Source organism: Ctenocephalides felis, unplaced genomic scaffold (assembly GCF_003426905.1).
Source record: "Ctenocephalides felis isolate EL2017-DRISC unplaced genomic scaffold, ASM342690v1 CF-g0.4_SCAFFOLD_00845, whole genome shotgun sequence".
Lineage (NCBI taxonomy): Eukaryota > Metazoa > Arthropoda > Insecta > Siphonaptera > Pulicidae > Ctenocephalides > Ctenocephalides felis.
The window spans coordinates 16,747,887-16,767,276 of NW_020536999.1; the positions used below are offsets into that span (position 1 = coordinate 16,747,887).

General features: G+C 27.3%; 1 protein-coding gene across 1 annotated transcript in view; it reads right to left on the reverse strand.

Moving 5' to 3' along the window:
- The window catches only part of LOC113364174 (diuretic hormone receptor-like), a 191,234-nt gene that overhangs the window by 39,307 nt on the left and 132,537 nt on the right, over window positions 1-19,390 (reverse strand). The window contains exons 5-7 of the mRNA XM_026606654.1: window positions 9,565-9,658; window positions 7,866-7,946; window positions 6,929-7,020 (exon numbers count right to left, since the gene is read on the reverse strand). Of these exons, the coding sequence (XP_026462439.1) occupies window positions 6,929-7,020; window positions 7,866-7,946; window positions 9,565-9,658 (267 nt within the window). The remainder of the gene's footprint in view (window positions 1-6,928; window positions 7,021-7,865; window positions 7,947-9,564; window positions 9,659-19,390) is intronic.

Here is a 19,390-nt window from a genome sequence, read left to right on the forward strand (position 1 = left end):
AGAAAAGGCCATTTGCGGTTCAAAATGATCATTAGACAAACAAATTATCAGGACGTTTTATAGAGATTTTTATAGTAAATACAATATTTGTTTCCATTTCTATGACTCACTAATACATCTACTAGAGTTTGCAAGATACGATAGTTCAAGCAAATTTCTCAACATTTTCAACAGTATGGTTCAACCAACTGCAAATGTTTTAAAATTTTTCGAGGAAATCAAAACTTTTTTTTAATTTCAAATGGGTACGGGAAGTTCCAGTATTTGTCATAAATCATTATGCCATGCACCACTAGTTTATTTGGCAAAGAATGATCACTTTTCAGTCTTTAAATTCGAGGTGTTTAATCACCCACTCCTTTTGGTGCATCTTGTCATATTTTTTTGACCACCTCCTTAATATCTTGATCATCCCCTGTATCATTTAACATTGGATGGGCATATTTTAGTCGATATTTTCTTCCATCTGTTTCAACAAATACACTTTTAGGTAAGGAATAAAATCCTTCTGAACAATAATCCACTTCATTATCTCCACTTCAAATGAATTCCATCTTTAAGCACCAGAATATCACATTACTTTCTCTCAATTACACTTCGTTTGTTGCAATACGAGGACGACCTCTTCTATAGAAAGAAATGCGAACTGTTACAAATAAATGGAAAAGTTTATGGAAAATGTATCTAGTACTAACCATAGTTATTACTGCGAGAAGATAGTGAAGTATGATATTATTCGAGAATAATGCAGTATTGATTTCTATAAAAGTTTTATTTGGATTTACGAGACGTGTACTCTAGATATATATAAAATGTAATACCATCAATACTTAGTGCAAGGTGGGCACAAACGGTCGAGTAATTATTTTATGAGAACCACATCAATTATATTACAACTAATAACACAAATCAAACAACAACTATCTGACCTGTTCAGTGAAACTCCCAGTTAATTCATCATTATAGAAATGTGTTCTGTGCTTGCGGTTTTTTAAAATTTATCGCCTGGTCTTTTTTACCCCATATGCGATATAAGATAAGACGGCCCTGGGACAAACAGTCCAATATCATACTTTTGATTTTGAAGTAGGAATCGATTGTTTTTTGAATTAATCAAATCGGTTGATTTTTTTTTCAAAGGTATGCCAAAATGTTCGACGAAATATAATAAATTACATCATTATTCATCCAATGCAAAATATAAGTTTCATGTATACATTTTTACAAAGATACCACTGTATATAACCTTGTTCTGTAATTTTGTCATAAATATTCAGCAGCAGAGTTAGAATAACTATTTATTTAATTTATCTATTGTAAGATTTTTAATCTCTTTTTCATTACTATTTTCTATTGTTAACTTCCCGTAGGGTGAGTTACAGTAATCGCAAAAAAAAATTAAAATAATTTTTTTTACTTTTCTTTTCAAAGGTTTCTGAACATTTTCGCATTCCTTAAAAAAAATCAATGTATGTGTGTGTGCGTGTGTGTATGTGTGGCGGATACACATTTCGTCAACGATTTCGTGAACACGGCTCAACCAAATTGAATAATTCAAAAAAAAACAATCGATTTCTACTGATAAGAAGATGTGCTGATTAGTTTTTGGCAAAGGCAGATCTAGCTGTTTGTTCGGAGATACGGGCAAAAAGTGCCAAAAAGTTATTTCAAATTTTGAGATAACGGAGCGTTGATTTAAATAATTCAAAAAAAAAACACTATTTTACTCGTATTGACAAAATGAACAACTGTGTCAAATTTTTGTGAAGGCAGGTCCAGCGTGTTCGGAGATCCAATGAAAAACGTAAAAATAATGCCATTTGACGGTCGAAAATGAAAATTAGACATGTGTACATCTTATTATCAGATATTTTATAAAGATTATAGTAATAAGTACACATTTGTGTGCGTTTATATGGGTTCCGTACCAATGTATACAACACATTAGACGATTACGCGGCGCTTACGCGTTTTAATATTTCGATTGCAAATCAGCTATGCAATGCAATCGCTTAAAAAAATGTTCAAGATTTTCAAAAGAAAAAAACCAAATACAAAAAAATCAGATTATGCGCAGAAGTCATTTTTTTTCCAAAATTTGAAATTTTCTCAAAAATCTAATTTTTTCTAAGTCTTACAAAGTACTTTTTAATAATTTTGTTTTCAGTGCGGGTAGTTCCAGTAATTTGCCTTAAGGCACTGCCTTGCACTACTAGTTTACACCTTTCCAGTTTCAGCTTGACGTTAAGGTCTAGCATACCCTGAATATAATAAATTAATGCATAAACTATTTATGAATTCCCTTAATGCTTGTTTTTCACTTAAGCTACCTCATCGCGAATTAGATCCAACGCCACAGAATAAGTAAATCCAAATTACAACCGCACCACATGTCCTTTTTTTAATTAACCCAAAGAAGTAGTCCTCTGCCACACAATGCTTCAACCTCTGATATTTTCACATTGCTCTGAAAATGTAGGAAAATGGATTTAGAGGACGGAAAATGTCTCCTTTACATTGTGCTTTTGTAATTTTCTTCCCCCGCTTGCTGAATCAACATTTTCTGGTATTATGTCTGTGACGACATAATTTTTTACTATAATGGAATCGTTGCAGAAGTTGAGTTGTTTTTTCTTGATGTACTTTGCTATGTTAAGAATCATTTTTAGGAAATTGTTTTGAGTGTTATGATATCATGATATAAAAGCTATCTCATGAGACATAGTCTGGTATGGTTCTCAAGATTTTGTAATGAAATATGTAATGTAATACGCCTACATAAGATAGATTTTAAATACATTAAAATAAATAAGGATGTTTATATGAACAAGCAAAAATTATTCAGCAAAGTCAACAAATCAGGATTATATATAGAACTAGTTGGTATTGGTATTTAGCCTTGAGGCAAGTTACATGAACTTCCCGATATGTGTAAATAATCGACTTAATCAATAAAAACTAAATTAATTTATTGATGATTAAAGTATTCCGACTGGATATATACACATAATTGAAAACCAACGAACGCGTTAACTCGGAATATTTTCTAGCAGCAAATTTTCAAAAATCAATTTTTATAATTGAACCAGTTTGGTAGGACTTCAATGGTTTAGTATGTGCATTGAGACCGTGTACTCTAGCCTTATACCAAGTAAATCGTCTAATTTTAATTTTCTCAAACTTTGATGAATTTTTAAAATTGAACAACTTGTCGTAAGGTCGTAATATTTCAGTAAGTTTTATAAGACCATAAAATATATCGCCAAAAAAGTTCCACAAAAATCGGCTAATTTTTTTTTTCAACAGTTAATTATAAGAAAACGGCTCGATAGATTTTCACCTAAAACTAATTAGTATTATTTCCAACTAATATCTTTCGAACAGTTTTTGATTTTTTAAAATCGGTTCGGTAGAATGAGCTTAAATGTGGAGAAAAAATTTAACACCTTTTTTTAAAATTACGAAGAAACGGCTTGGTAGATCGTCTCACAAAACTGAGAAAGAATTATCCACATCAATATACGTCGATTGGCTTTTAAATTTTTGAAATCGTTTTAGGCGTTTTTGAGCAAACGTCGATGAAAGTTATAATTTTGACAAGCGCCAGAAAAACGACACTAATTTTTGTAAACTTTGACGATTTAAATAAACGACCTGTCGTAGAACCGTAATATTCTAGTATGATCTAGAAGACTATGGTATCTAGCATCCAAAAAATAATAATAAAAATCGTCGATTTTTTTTTAAAAAAGCTTTATTACAAGAAAACGGCCCTGCCGATCTTTACCAAAAACTAATCAGCGCGATTCCCAGCCAATATCTTTCAAACGGTTTTTGAATTTTTAAAATCGATTTAGAATTTCGGGCTAAGACGTAGACGAAAAAATTTTCACTTTTCTGCTATGTATTTATAAGGAAACGGCTTGGCCAATTGTCGCACAAAACTGACAAAAAATAATCCTCATCGAGATACATCGAATGGTTTTTAAATTTTTGAAATTGGTCCATCCGTTTTTAGGAAAACGTCGATTTACGGCAAAAAAAATTGTTCACACACACGCACATACTTTTTCCAAACTCGATCACATTAGATTCAGAATGGCTTGAAACGTCCAGAAAACATAAAATTAGAAAATCAGATTTTTTGATGAAAACAAACTTCTCCTTCGGGAAGTTAATAAAGTGAAAAAGCATTGAATACAAAAAACTAGTAGGTAAATATATATTTAAATGTATTGCTATATCTTTTCCTAGGGAAGGTTAACTAGGTGTTAGTAGCATTTTGCCTGAAAAAATTAATCGATTTAATCAATACGAAAATTACGTAAAAATAGTAATAGCAACATAAAGACATCACAAAAGAAATTACAAGAAATAATAATTTTTTATAATAGATTATTTGTCTTTAACTTCTGACTAGTTAAACAAAGTTTTTAATAGGAAATCTTGATAGTAACAAATTATAACTAGTTGGTTTGGTATTTAGCCTTGAGGCAAGTTACATGAACTTCCCGATATGTGTAAATAATTGACTTAATCAAAAAAAGTGTAAATAATATACTTCATCAATCCTACTTTAAAAAACGATAATAATTTTAGTAAAGTTTGACGAATTTTTAAAATTAAACTACTTGTCGTAATGCCGTAATATTACAGTAAGTTCTATAAGACCATGATGTATATCGCCAAAAAAAAGTTCCATGAAAATCGGCTTAAATTTTTTTTTCAACAGTTCATTACAAGAAAACGGCTCGGTGGATTTTCACCTAAAACTAATCAGTATCATTCTCAACTAATATCTTTCGAACAGTTTTTGATTTTTTAAAATCGGTTCGGTAGAATGAGCTTAAATGTGGACGAAAATTTAACACTTTTTTTCAACAGTTAATTACAAGAAAACGGCTCGGTAGATTTTCACCTAAAATTAATCAGTACCATTCCCAACTAATATCTTTCGAACAGTTTTTGATTTTTTAAAATCGGTTCGGTAGGATGAGCTTAAATGTGGACGAAAATTTAACACTTTTTTTCAAACAGTTAATTACAAGAAAACGGCTCGGTAGATTTTCACCTAAAATTAATCAGTACCATTCCCAACTAATATCTTTCGAACAGTTTTTGATTTTTTAAAATCGGTTCGGTAGGATGAGCTTAAATGTGGACAAAAATTTAACACTTTTTTTCAACAGTTATTACAAGAAAACGGCTCGGTAGATTTTCACCTAAAATTAATCAGTACCATTCCCAACTAATATCTTTCGAACAGTTTTTGATTTTTAAAATCGGTTCGGTAGGATGAGCTTAAATGTGGACGAAAATTTAACACTTTTTTTCAACAGTTAATTACAAGAAAACGGCTCGGTAGATTTTCACCTAAAATTAATCAGTACCATTCCCAACTAATATCTTTCGAACAGTTTTTGATTTTTTAAAATCGGTTCGGTAGGATGAGCTTAAATGAGGACAAAAATTTAACACTTTTTTTCAACAGTTAATTACAAGAAAACGGCTCGCTAGATTTTCACCTAAAATTAATCAGTACCATTCCCAATTAATATCTTTCGAACAGTTTTTGATTTTTTAAAATCGGTTCGGTAGGATGAGCTTAAATATGGACGAAAAGTTTAACACTTTTTTTTAAATTGCAAAGAAACGGCTTGGCAGATCGTTGCACAAAACTGACAAACGATAGTCCTCACCGAAATACATCAAATGGCTTTTAAATTTCTGAAATCGGTTCAGGCGTTTTTGAGAAAACGTCGATCAAAAGTCTAATTTTGACAAATGTCAAAAAAACTATACCAATTTTTGCAAACTTTGACGAATTTTTAAAGCTAAACGAGTTGTCGTAGGGCCGTAATATTTTAGTATGACCTAGAAAACTATGGTATCTAACGTCAAAAAAAAAATCATAAAAATCGTCGAAATTTTTTTTTTTTAAAACGTTATTACAAGAAAACGGCTCGGCCGATCTTTACCAAAAACTAATCAGCACGATTCCCAACCAATATCTATCGAATGGTTTTTTGAATTTTCAGATCGATTTAGAATTGCGGGCTAAAACGTGGGCGAAAAATTTTTCACTTTTCTGCAATTTACAACGAAACGGCCCGGCTGATCGCCGCACAAAACTCAGAGACGATAGTCCTCATCGAGATACATCGAATGGCTTTTAAATTTTTAAAATCGGTCCAGTCATTTTTGAGAAAACGTCGATTTACGGCAAAAAATCTGTTCACATACACACACACACACACACACATACACACACACACACATACTTTTTCCAAATTTGGTCTCATTCGATTCAGAATGGCTTGAAACGTCGAGAAAACATAAAATTAGCGAATCGGATTTTTTGATGAAAACATAAACTTCTCCTTCGGGAAGTTAACAATAATAGAATTATACATATATGTAATATTTTAAATATTCTAAAAGATACAAATATAATTTTATTATCCATCTGAAACCCAAAAATAGCGAACAAGGTTAAAAAAATACGTATCTAAAATATCATAACCAAATGTTAAAATAAACCACAGAAGTTTATTATTTCTGATTTTTTATTCTCATGTGTGTTCTGATTTTTACGCGAGCTGAGCATTATTGATTCAAACGGACAAAACGTTTCAATAATTCATGAAAAAGATAAAAAAGCATGGAAATATATGTTTATAAATACAACAGGGAAAAAATTAGAAAACATATTTTTTCTCTTGTTCCGGTTTGATAAAACATAAATGCATTGCACGTAGCAGAATGGCGAATTATCTGGACGATCTCCATTTTGCTTGAAACCGCAACATGGGAAGTTAAAAATGCACAATTTTTTGCTTAAATTTTACACTGGTATGGTTGATTTTGTGAAAGTTTTTGTAAAAAAGTGTACAATTTTATTAAATATTATAAAAAATTAATAACTTACTCCAATTATCAGGGACATTGATTCATCTGTAGGCGAAGGTGGAACTGTACTTCGGACAATAGCCCAAGCCAATATGAATAATGCTGGTGCAGCTGTAAAAAATAATAAAATAATTAATAATTAATTGATTGATTTATTTATTATTAATATTAGTTCATTAATAAACTATTAATAAAATATTATTTGATCAAAGTGTAATTTAAAATCACGATGAAAGCTATTCTAAAATCTAATAAAAAACTTAATTGATCAGAATATAGATCCTAACAAATTTCCATACACAATGCATAATAAATTCTACATAAAAATAAATACATCAAATAAAATGTTGGATGATAACTAAAATTTGAATTTAATATGATTGTGGTAAACAAATAGAAACAAAATATATAAATAAAATCAGTCTATGTGCGAAAGTATGCATTGGTTTCAAATAAATGGGAAAATTGAACTTAAATTGAACTCCAAATTTATTTAAAATAGATCTAAGAACTAAACATTTATTATAAATAATATAAGATTTCTTCACAATTTAACTTTGAAATCTAATAAAAACCAATATATATTTATTTAATCATAAGCAACCTGGAATCAATTTCTTGACAAGAGCCTGAATTAATATCTATTATTATTGATTACGGCTTGCTTATGAATAAATAAATAATAAATATTTTGTTCTCTTGATCAAAAATAATAATAATATTCACAAAAAATCATTTTATGTTAAAACATTTCCATTTTCTCAAAATAAAGTTAAAAACACAAAGCATAGGCTTTTATCCAAAAAACGTCCCCGTAAGACAGTAATCAAGTTCTGCAAAAATTTCTTTAAAAATGTATGAATTCTATATGTGTATTCTCCCTTAAAATTCTTTCAGCCTTTCTACTTTTATTTTTATAGCATAAATCTTTAATAAATTGTATACAATTCACTTACCCCAGCCGAGGAGCAAATAAACTCGCAATTTGATATTTTCTCTTGTAAAAGTCTCCACGACCAACATATATAGATATAATCCTGAAAATAAGAAAATGAATTAATTAGTAAATTTTGTAAAAAATTAGACTCAAAAAATTATTTATTCCAATCTAATACAATCCCAATAATTTATTGAACTATTTTTATAAAATCATAAAAAATGCATTAAATTTAGAATTAATTCTGTTTTGATCTCATTTTACTACTATTATTCTTTTAATAGGATATTTCATACTTGTTGTTTTATTTTTGCAAATTTATTTATTATTTATATATATTTAGTTTTTTTTTTATTTTGTCATATATTTTGTGTAGAAGTGTTAAGAACAAATATTTTCATTCTAATTTTAGAGAAAATTTTCAAATATTTACAAAATATATATTATATTAATATAATATATATTTTGTAAATATTTGAAAAAATTCTCTAAAATTAGAATGAAAATATTTGTATATATTTTTCATATTCATATATACTTTTACAATTTTGACTTTTGATATTTAAAAGCAGGAATAAGTAAAAAATATAATTTTTATTAATATTCATATGGATGCCGTCTACTTCTGCTGGTGCTATGATAATTTAGATTTTAATTTAATATTTCATTTTAAACCAGGAATAATAAATTTAATCCGATAGAAAATTATGTATTGTATAATAATTGTGAAGAATATATTATTGAATTATATATCTACACGTAAATAATATGCATATTTATAATTCAAAGTTTTAGCATAAATATTGATTCAAATGCAAATAATCCAGCGAATAAATATATGAAATGAAAAAATAGAATTGAACGACAGGAATTAAGGATTTATCAATATTAATTTATTGCAAAAGAAAATTTAAACAAAGGAATAAATTTAGTAAAAGAAATAATAATTATGAATAAATTAGATAAATAAATAATAAAATAAAGAAAATGTATAAATCTGCATTAATGATGTTGATACATATTTCAAAGTCGATATAAATTTGACATAAATTATCACAATTGAAATAAATATTTTATTATAAAATTTTCTGATAATTTTTAACTAAAAGGCAATTTTAAAAAATTCACGATAAATTATTGATACTAAAACTATATTAATATTAATATTTTTTTAATTATATCAAAATAATATTTCATAAACTTATTTTATCATTTATTAAACAATTTGTTGACCATGATTGAACAAAAATTGTAAGTTTATATTATACTAATAAATTAGTAATTTTTACATGATTTAAGAATATCTTTAAAATGTGCTTTAAAAATCATGTAAATCTACTTTTACAAACAGAATTTTTCTTCTAGAAGTTCTATAGGATTAAATTAATTGAAACCAATAAGGCTAAATATAGTTGTGCCTATTTTAATAATATATTTTATCTAATAATAAAATCAAAAATGTGTTACACACTAAAATATATTACAAAGTAGTTTTTGAATGTGTATATATGTATATAAATATAAAAAATATCAATTACTACATCGGATTATTTTTATCCTGGAGAATCACTTTGAATTTAACTTTATATGAATTTCAAAGTATGTGAAATCAATTTTAAATATTTATTTATCTTTCAATGCTTATCGTTGATCAATATTTAGATACTTTAATAATTTTCTGAGTAAATATGAAATTATATTATTATTTTTATAATTACCTTCAACCAGCATCCAGAAGAAATTTGTCAGAGAGAAATAGTGCAGGAGAATTACTAGAAACACACATGAAGTGTTGTCAGGAGTTGCAGTTAACTAGAAAAAGAAATAGTATTTATGAAATAACATTGATTATTATATATTTAAATATAATATATGATTTAGAAAAATTTTGAGATTAAAATACTTGATTATATGTTTTTGATATGTTAAATTCTTCTAAATAGATATATAAAGGTGATTACAAACAGCACTTCTAATATGCAGAAAACATCAAGTTTTAACGTGATTTTTGTACAAATATTTCCAGAACATCTCATCAATTTTTTTTACCAATATTTGTTCTGTTTCTACTGGTACACATTTAATTAATGTTCATTTCATCATTTACAAGCAAAATTATATGTCACATCAATCACAATCCAAAGGATTCATTTTCCATTACATTTGTCAATTTTATTTGATCTCTTCAGCGAATAATATTTGTACGTCTTAATTAAAAACAAATCATTATCCATATTTCCAATTCCATAGCTAATTTTGCACGGAAATATTTCCAATAAATTATTCAGATAACAAATTAATATTCAATTCCATCGAACCACAAATTGGATATGAGAATTGGAAAACTGAATTTTGTAGTAGAAAAACGAGGAAAAGGATGTTTAATTTGAGATGGTTTGAATTTATAAATATTTGAAATTGTGGTGATGGGAAAACGATGAAAATGTCACGTTATATAAAGAAATACTTTTTTGCAAATTTGGTCTCATACAAGTCAGAATAGTTTGAAGCACCGAGAAAATATAAAATTAGCAAATTAGATTTTTTCGCAAAAACAAAGTTTTTCTTCGAGATGTTAATTATAGAAGTTTTGCATTAAGTGTATATTATTATAGATTATTATCCACAAGATTTATAACCAATTTTGGTGACGATACTACCTTGGTACATTTCATGATCCAACCATTTAATTACCAAATTTCTTATTCCCAAACACATTCCATTTCTTACAATCTATTTTTAATGCAAATAATACAAAAATAATTTTCTCGCCGTGTTAATCATTCGTGCTTAATTATTTTATAGCCGCCGGAAGAGAGTTTTCCAAAGATTTTCAAAGAACATCAGGAAAACGTTTAAAGAAATTAAGCAAATTCGTGTCTTAAGAGCTAAGAATAAGGAAAGAATGAATGAAGTTTATGCAAAATTTTAATCTTTCATCGTTCTCGATGTTAAATATAGAAAAGGTTTCTAATTAGGAGAGTTATGAGAAATTTCACGTGTTTCAGAATTAAGCCCGTGAGGCTTTCTGGATAATTGCTTTTCGTTCGAATATAATAAGGAAAAAGTATTATCTCACTGTGGTAAAGAATTGTACAATCAAAATACAAACTAGGTGTTAGTAAAATAATTACATAAATATCATGCTTCAATTTAGAAAAAAAACTTCGATCGATATCTCAAAAACCAGTGAAGTTAAGATTAAGAATTTTTTAACAACAATATTTGAAAGTAGAGGGCAAAGATGTATAACCAGCCATCACCTTGATTCTTACGACGTGCTATCAGGAAATAAACGACAAGGTTTGAAAATCTATAACAAAAGTATTTTCTTTCGTTGTTAGTTTTTTTAGTTGTGAGCACTGTTGTTTAGTTTACCAGACGTTGACATATTTTTAAGTATACCTTATTTAAATGTTTTACAGTTTTATTATATAACCTTTATAAAAAGCTCACACGTGGGTGAGATAAAAATGAGCAACTGGACCTTTACCCTGGCAAAGATTTAGGCAATAAAAAATAGTAAATAAATAAGTAAATTTAGTTCAAAAAAGAAATTTTAGAAAAAATGAATCAAATTAATAGTTATTCCAACTCTGGTAATAAATATTTCAGACGAAATACGAGATCAAGGTTGTATGCAGTGTAATATTTGTAAAGAGAAATTGCTAGCGTTGGATAATTTAGTTATAAATTATATTATATATAAGTCAATTATCTTAAAATCCTTTTAATGTTAAAAATAAGACATAGAAACTTTTTGCTGTCTGACTGCACCATTTTTCACAACCTATGAGGTAAAAAGAAACAGGTGGAAAATTTTAGAAGAAGCATACTTCTGCAATAGTGAATTAACTGGAAATTTTACTGGACATAGTCAAGAAGTTGTTTGTTTCATATGTGTTATTTGTTGTGATGTAGTTTATTTGATTTAGACAGTATACTTAGTTAACCTAAATTGGACCTTTGTGCCCAACCTTTGTACACAACCAAAATATATAATGCTCAGAATTTTTCTCAACTATTTGCTGTAAAAATCTGGAATCTTTAATAACGATCATCCATCTCGTTTAAGCAAAATATTCAAAAAAAAAGGTAAACTCACGAAATCCATATTTCTTTCTGTTTTTTTACTAAAAATATAAGCTTGCATAAAAAATTAATTGTGTCCAGAAAATTCTTTTTGTATAATAAATGAACAAACCATATTTAATAATACTTAAATAATCTCTTTTATAAGAAAAATATTTATGTTGAGGTAAAATTATACCTGATTTTCTTAATAAGCGATAAACGCATACGATCTATGATACAATCCGTTTTATAATAAAAAAGTTCTAAAATTTTGGGGTCAATTTTTTTTTATTTATTGTGGATCTTTTGAACATTAATTACGCCAGTTACATCTTTGTGTTTAAATTCAAAATTTTGAACTATTATAATATATATATATATATATATTATATATATATATATTTACGAAGAATTTCTTATTGTACTAACAAAACATATTCGTTCCTCAAGCAAATGCATCAATAAAATGAATAACCGATTTGTACAAAAATAGATTCCCATTGAATTGAAAAGCTGTTATAAATAGATTATACGAATCTCTTGAAAGTTATAAATCATGATCGGAATGAGAAATAAAATATATATTATTAATATTTGTATTCTAAATCAAACAAATGACGTATGTTTTGCAGATTAATATTTGAACAGTGCTTGGGCCATTAGTATAATATAACGATTTAATTTGAATGCTAAATGCGTTGATGCCAGCGTGGAAATTAACTGAGTACTGAGGGAGAATCTAATCTTTGGGTAAAGTGATATATATATATATATATATATATATATATACATATATACAGGGTGTCCCAGAACTCAACGTCAAGCCAGAACGAGGTGACGCTATTGACCGTAGCTGTAAGTTTTTTTGGTTACTACAACTTTGGTTAGACCAAAATAGTCAAAAATGATAACACAATTTCTCCATTTTTTCAAGAATTAGGACTTTTTAAACTATGAAACTATGGTTTTAATCTTAAAAAAATTGGTAGACCTTGACCTCCTTTTCGAGTAAAACATTAAAAACCTAAAAATGACAGGATATAAACTACATTCTCTCTGGAAATTTCATATTAAATTATTTTATAATTAAATAAGTCATATTTACCATTAAAAATACAGTGTATATTTTAATTAATCCGAGTAATAAAGTTAGCAACAACGAGTCGTTTCGCATTCGCAAGATTAATGGCAAAATTTAATGAAACTGTAATAGAATTATAGTGGCAGTAAATTCTCCAAATGCAATATGTTACCGCAAACACGAAGCTTTCACTATAGACTAATGCAATCTAGTTAAAAGTACACATTTACAGATTATAATAAATAAAAGTAAAACTTTTTAATACTCATAAAGTAATTTCACAAATGTTGTGTCGAAGTGTGATCAATTGCACATTTTCACAAACTACTGAAAAATTGAATGAATCGAGTAAATTCCAGTAAATCAGCTTTTGAAATCAAAACTGATTATCTACATCGATTTTAGGGTATACCTACTTATTATGTCTGCCCAAAAAAATTGTTCACAATTAACTAATTTCAATAATATAAAAGTGACAAAATAAATATACATTAGTTTATGAATATTTAAAACAATGGTAATATAAGACTAAGGAAAAAATATCTCAGAAAAATACAATTGAAATCTTAGTGGAATTAAAGTGTAATAATAACTATTTCAATAGCAGTTACGTTTTTATACGAAGTTATATAAACGTTGCAAAAATATTTTTAAATTAAAATTAACAATATATTTTCAGAAATTTAATTAGTTGCACACAATTTTCTAACACGAAACCAACTCCTTCCCCGAATTTCCAGTTTGTGATAATTCATAGTACAAGAGGCATTAATTTCCGAGATACAGTGCATATATTATATATATATATATATATTATATATATATATATATATATATATATATATATATATATATATAAACTTGTTCACATATTCAGTAATGCTTTATGAATTTCAATTCATGATGATCAAAGCTCTGTCATGTCGAATAAAAGCCGATCACACATGTGCACTAAATATATTATAGAAACAGAGGTGGCAAACAATTTAGGGCATATTTGAAGAAAATTAATAGAAGTCGGTGTCAACAACCTTTCTGCATTAAAAAGATTTTATAAATGCATAAACGTGGTTCAAGAAATAGGATGAAGTTCAAAACCTGGTTCAACGTTAAGGATGCCAACGTTATTGATACAAATTTTCAAATACATAAACATTGTTAAAAAAATTGCATAAAAAAGTTTTTTGATCGATTGCATAGTTTTTAGGTAAAAGATGGCAAATCAGGTCAAAAATTTTTGACATATTGAGCTTTTTATTTCTGTAAGGGCATCTTAAGCTCACAAAAATTCATAAGTTGTTCATAGTGAAGAAGCGAAGTGCAATACAGGAAAACCACTTCTAAATATACTAGTATAAAATCTATTGATGTTCAAACTTACTTCATTTTTTTAATTATTTTATATAATAAATAAATTTTGCACATTTATTTATTGGAGCAAGTATGAAATAAATCCAATTATCATTCGCTCTAAATTTAGAATTAGTTTATAATTCAGTATAGTCTACAAATTATGTCTTCTGTCCCTCAGATTGAGAAACTCTGCTTTACAGAAGCAACAGAATTCTATTCAAGCAAATATACACCAGTCACTAAATTCCTATGTGAGTTACAGCTTCCTCTATTAAACGAGTAGACCAATTTACTCAAAATGGGTCAAAAGTACTAACGGTGGTCATTCAGTAAATTTGGACAACGTTATACAGGCACCTGCATTGGGATTTACTACGATAAATACATTAGATTAGTCTGAGAGCCAATGACACACTTATAAATTACAGTTTTATAAAAGATTTTCTTCGACTGACTTGGTAAATTTTGTTAATTGTTCTATGTAGACATCAAAATTGATCATTAGGTAAAGGAAAAGTAGATTTTTTCTTAGTAATTAACTAAAACTGGACGTCCAGAACGTTTCTAATCTTTCTAAATCTAATCTTCTAAACTTGGTAAAACATTTTGGACACTGCCATTTTTTTCAAGGCTTTGTCAGAATAAACAGCTCGTAACTTTTTGTAAACTTGAGATGGTTCTTTTCCTTAGCAGAAAAAACGCAAAAATATATAAATAACAAAACATGACAAAAAATTTGATTTGAACCTCCATTTTCTAACAAACGCCAAAAAAAAAACTATGCAATTGCTAAAAATTGGACTTCATCAGCAATTCCAAAAATCAAATTAAAACCACCTAAACTGAAAACCAGAGTTACTTAGTTGCCAACCTAATCATTTTACCTTTACCATTTTTCTAGAGAATTCTTACTCGTCTAAAAGCTCGTATCTCAAAAATTGCTCGTAAATTGAGGAAACCAATCAATGTCTGGCAGCTCATATTTCAAAACGCTCGTAAGTCGAGGTACCACTGTAATTTATTGCTAGTTCTTAAACGACTTCACCCATATTTTGGCGAATTCCATCTCTCCGTGAATTTAATCCATTTAGTACTGGATATCATTCAAATATCATCAAATGTTTAAATCCAATAAAGAAACAAAACGAGAAATAATTTCTAATTGAAAAAACTGCCAAAAACCTTAAAACCTTAATCTTTTACGATCATCTTCAAACCCAATCTTTCTGATTGCAAAGTAATTACTCCCAGTACAATTCCATACCAGAATTCTTCCCGAGTTTTGCTCATTTCTTTAATTGACTCTGGATTAATTCCACTTCGACTTTATACATAATTACTTAGATAAGTTTTCGATTGAGTAAAGTTGAAATTTCCAGTTTTCTGTAATTAATGGTCTTTCTACAGCCGGATAGTTTCAAGAAGTTAATTTTGTAGCGTTAATTTTTCGCACTTGGTTAAATATTTAAAAAGTTTTATAAGTTTCTCATTAATAGAGAGAAAAAATAAGGAAGTTTGAACTTTGAAGTTTATCGTTGGCGTTTAGCATAATTAGTTATTAGATTTTATATTTGGTGTTCTTATAAAAAGTTTTGTAATATTTGAAAGTTCTTTACTTTGCATTGTGTGTGCTTCTTTAAAAAAAGAGTAATAGTCAATTTTTGTTGTTATTGTAATTAATTTAACATAAAAATTTAATCAAGATTTAATAGTGCCGTCAAACGCCTTCTGTTGACAATTAATTTGAACAAAATTTAAAAAAATGCATAAGGTTTATTTTTTATTTGTTCCATTTATTTGCGGTAATGGGTTGATTTGTAATTAAGAATTTCCAACTTTGTAAAAATATTTGTTTACCTAAATATATATTGTGACATAACATTCTCAATTGTTCGGATCTATGTTCAATCTACTTTGATCCCACATATTTATTATTTAAATAATCGCAAAGATCTACTAAAAATAATTATTCAAATATTTATATTAGCAGAATTATTTAAATTATGACCCGTGAACAAAATAATTGAATTTACATGGCTTATTTAATAACCGTTTGATCATCAATGTGTATTTATAATAAATACTGAAACTATTCTATATTGTGAACCGTATAGATTAATTTAGAATATTTTAAATTACATATTTACAAACAAATAAATTTAAATTTAAATTTATTTAATACCTGTAATGTTAATGTTAAAATCCACATCAAGGCTGCCATCATGTATGTGCACATCAAATTAATATGAATTGTATTTCTCAAACATCGGAGGTCCCTGAAAAAAAGGAAAATTTTTAGTTTTTTTTTTATTTGATTTTTGTGAAAATAAAAATTAATATTATTCAATAATATCAAAATATAATTGGCATAGAAATAATTATAATTATAATAGAATTAAAAAGTAATTGATTGAAGGTCTAGTCTTATTCAAACTGTAATGGTTTTTATAAATTTTATTTATTTGTTAAATAAATTAGATAAAATCGACTCAAATTTTGAAATATTTTTTTAGTCTATTTTTTATAAGTAGAGCATATAAATATAGGATATCCTTATGTACACAATTAGATTTTTTAAAGAATGCCAAATTATAATTTTTTTTTGCCTTTTGAATAAATGGATAATTAAATAAAAATCAGTAACAAATTTAGTTTTATAATGAATTCCTCAAAGATTTGGTATAAAAATATTAATGTCTTTGGAAATTTTGTTTTTATTAGTAAACGTGCAATAAATATACAATGGAACAAATTTCAAACAATTTCATGAAATTTTCAATACAATAATAATTACAAATAAAATATAAGAAAATTCAAATTTCAATGTTTCAAAAAAATATTTTGAGTATAAAATACACCACACATGATTTTATTTTAATCCGGTTCATTCGCAAACAAATTTTCATGTACCTTTATGGAATATTTAATAAAATCTAAAGCCGACCTGCATATTTTAAAAATAACTATTTTCTTCTAGCAAAAGGTGAGTATTTTGCATCGTAATGTGTTTTTGAAATATACTTTCTTAATATTGCGTCTAGACTTTGTAATCTATTCGAGACGTATTGGAAAACCATACAGTCATGTTAATAATACTATATGGTGGATTATATATATATATATATATATATATATATATATTAGCGTGGTCCTTAATATGGACATTTTTGAAATTCATTGCTTCCAGGGGCTTAAATGCTTCCAAGTTGATAAAAAAAATCCTCTATAAGTTTGCTAGGTAATTGCTAAATAATTATTAGAATTATTTAGGGTCCACCATTCATTGGATTAGTAATATATTTTCTCCGTGTCAACATACTACTATTCACCTCTTCCGAAGCCTTTTTTTCACAAAACACCACAACCCAAAAATATCCATAAAATCCAGTTATAAATTATCCAAAACGCTGAATCCTTTAACCTCATCGCTCGTAAATCTAGTATGGGTTCACTTACATCTCGGCCTGATATTATTTTATGATCAAACTTTAGCAGGAAGTTCTATTGGCATTTTGCCAATTTGCAATATTTCACTTAGAGATATTACAAAATTTACGACGTTTTTTTATAATGTATCAACGAAATTCATAAGTTGTTTTAACACATATGTGTGCACTTTAGTAAATGAATCAGAGCGTAAGAAAAAGAGACCAGGATCGAGTGATATGGAAGCACTTTGGGTTATTAAAATTGGTGATTGTAAAGGTTTGGTGATAAATGGTAGTAAGGGCAGATTCATTAATATTTCCATGTTGTTATTGATACTCTGTTATGTTTTACATCTAATAAATTATCGCTGCAATTTGCGGTAATTCTCTCAGTTTTTTGAAATATGATTTACAAAAAGTCTTGCAGAGCAAATCAGTAAATTAGGCAATAATATCAATGATTTATTAATAATATAGTAGTATACTAGTAATTATTTATTCATCTATAAAACAAAAATTCAATAATGAAAGTATCCTTTGGCTGACTAATATAAACTATATGTATGTTTCTATATCATTAGATAATGGTTTGTAAACTCCAACTCAAATCAGAAAATTTTGCACAAGTGATTTTCCATCGACATTTGATAATATATTATTAATTCGAAACGTGTTTCTAATTTAAACACTAAATATATAAATATTGCAATTTGTTCATTGTTTTTGAAGTTAAACCTCTTTCGGCGCAACCAGGGAGTAAATCTGTGAAAATGCAAGGGAAGTAGCGTTACGCCCGAACTGTTCGTCATAAAATCTTTACGAGTCGATTGTGATTAGTCGTCGTGTCGAATGAAAAAAGATCTCTTGTTGTATGCGTACCGGCATACATCAACGAGGAGATCTGAATGTCATTAGATTTTAAGGGCACATCGCAGTACAAATCTTGATCTAATAAAAAATGCCTGAATCAGAAGAATAATTTACTGTGTCCCCCGCAAATAATTATAATAAAAACAATAAAAAAATGAAACATTTGTGACGTCTGAGAAACTTGAGTTTATTAAAATAATTTCTATATTATTCGTAGTTTCTATAAATCTTTGAATTTATTAAAATGGAAAATGTTCTTTATAGGCAAGACAGATATTACAATTGCCAAAAGATTGAGATTGAATCGCCAGAGAAAAAGTAAAAAACATACGAGCAGACAATAAATGTATGTTAATTTTAATTACATGAAGTTTTTCAAACACAATTACATAATGAGTGAAATTGTGAAAACAATATTTCTTTGGGCGTTGTTTAACACAATCCACTGTGTGAACGAATATTATAGAATTGATTAATCAGCAATTACTTTATATCTCTAATAAAGGTTCATTTCTAAATGCTAATTACAATGACAAACCGATCATGTCATATTTGAAGTATGACCTAAATTACATTATTATTTTTACATATTATACATATTTTTAATTCTGTTATAAATATATAATTTATAATTTATCATTATATAAATGTGGATAATGGTTGACACTAATAAATGTGTGCATCACGAGTGTTACAATATTACTAATAAACATTATTTAAAATTGTTATATGATATAT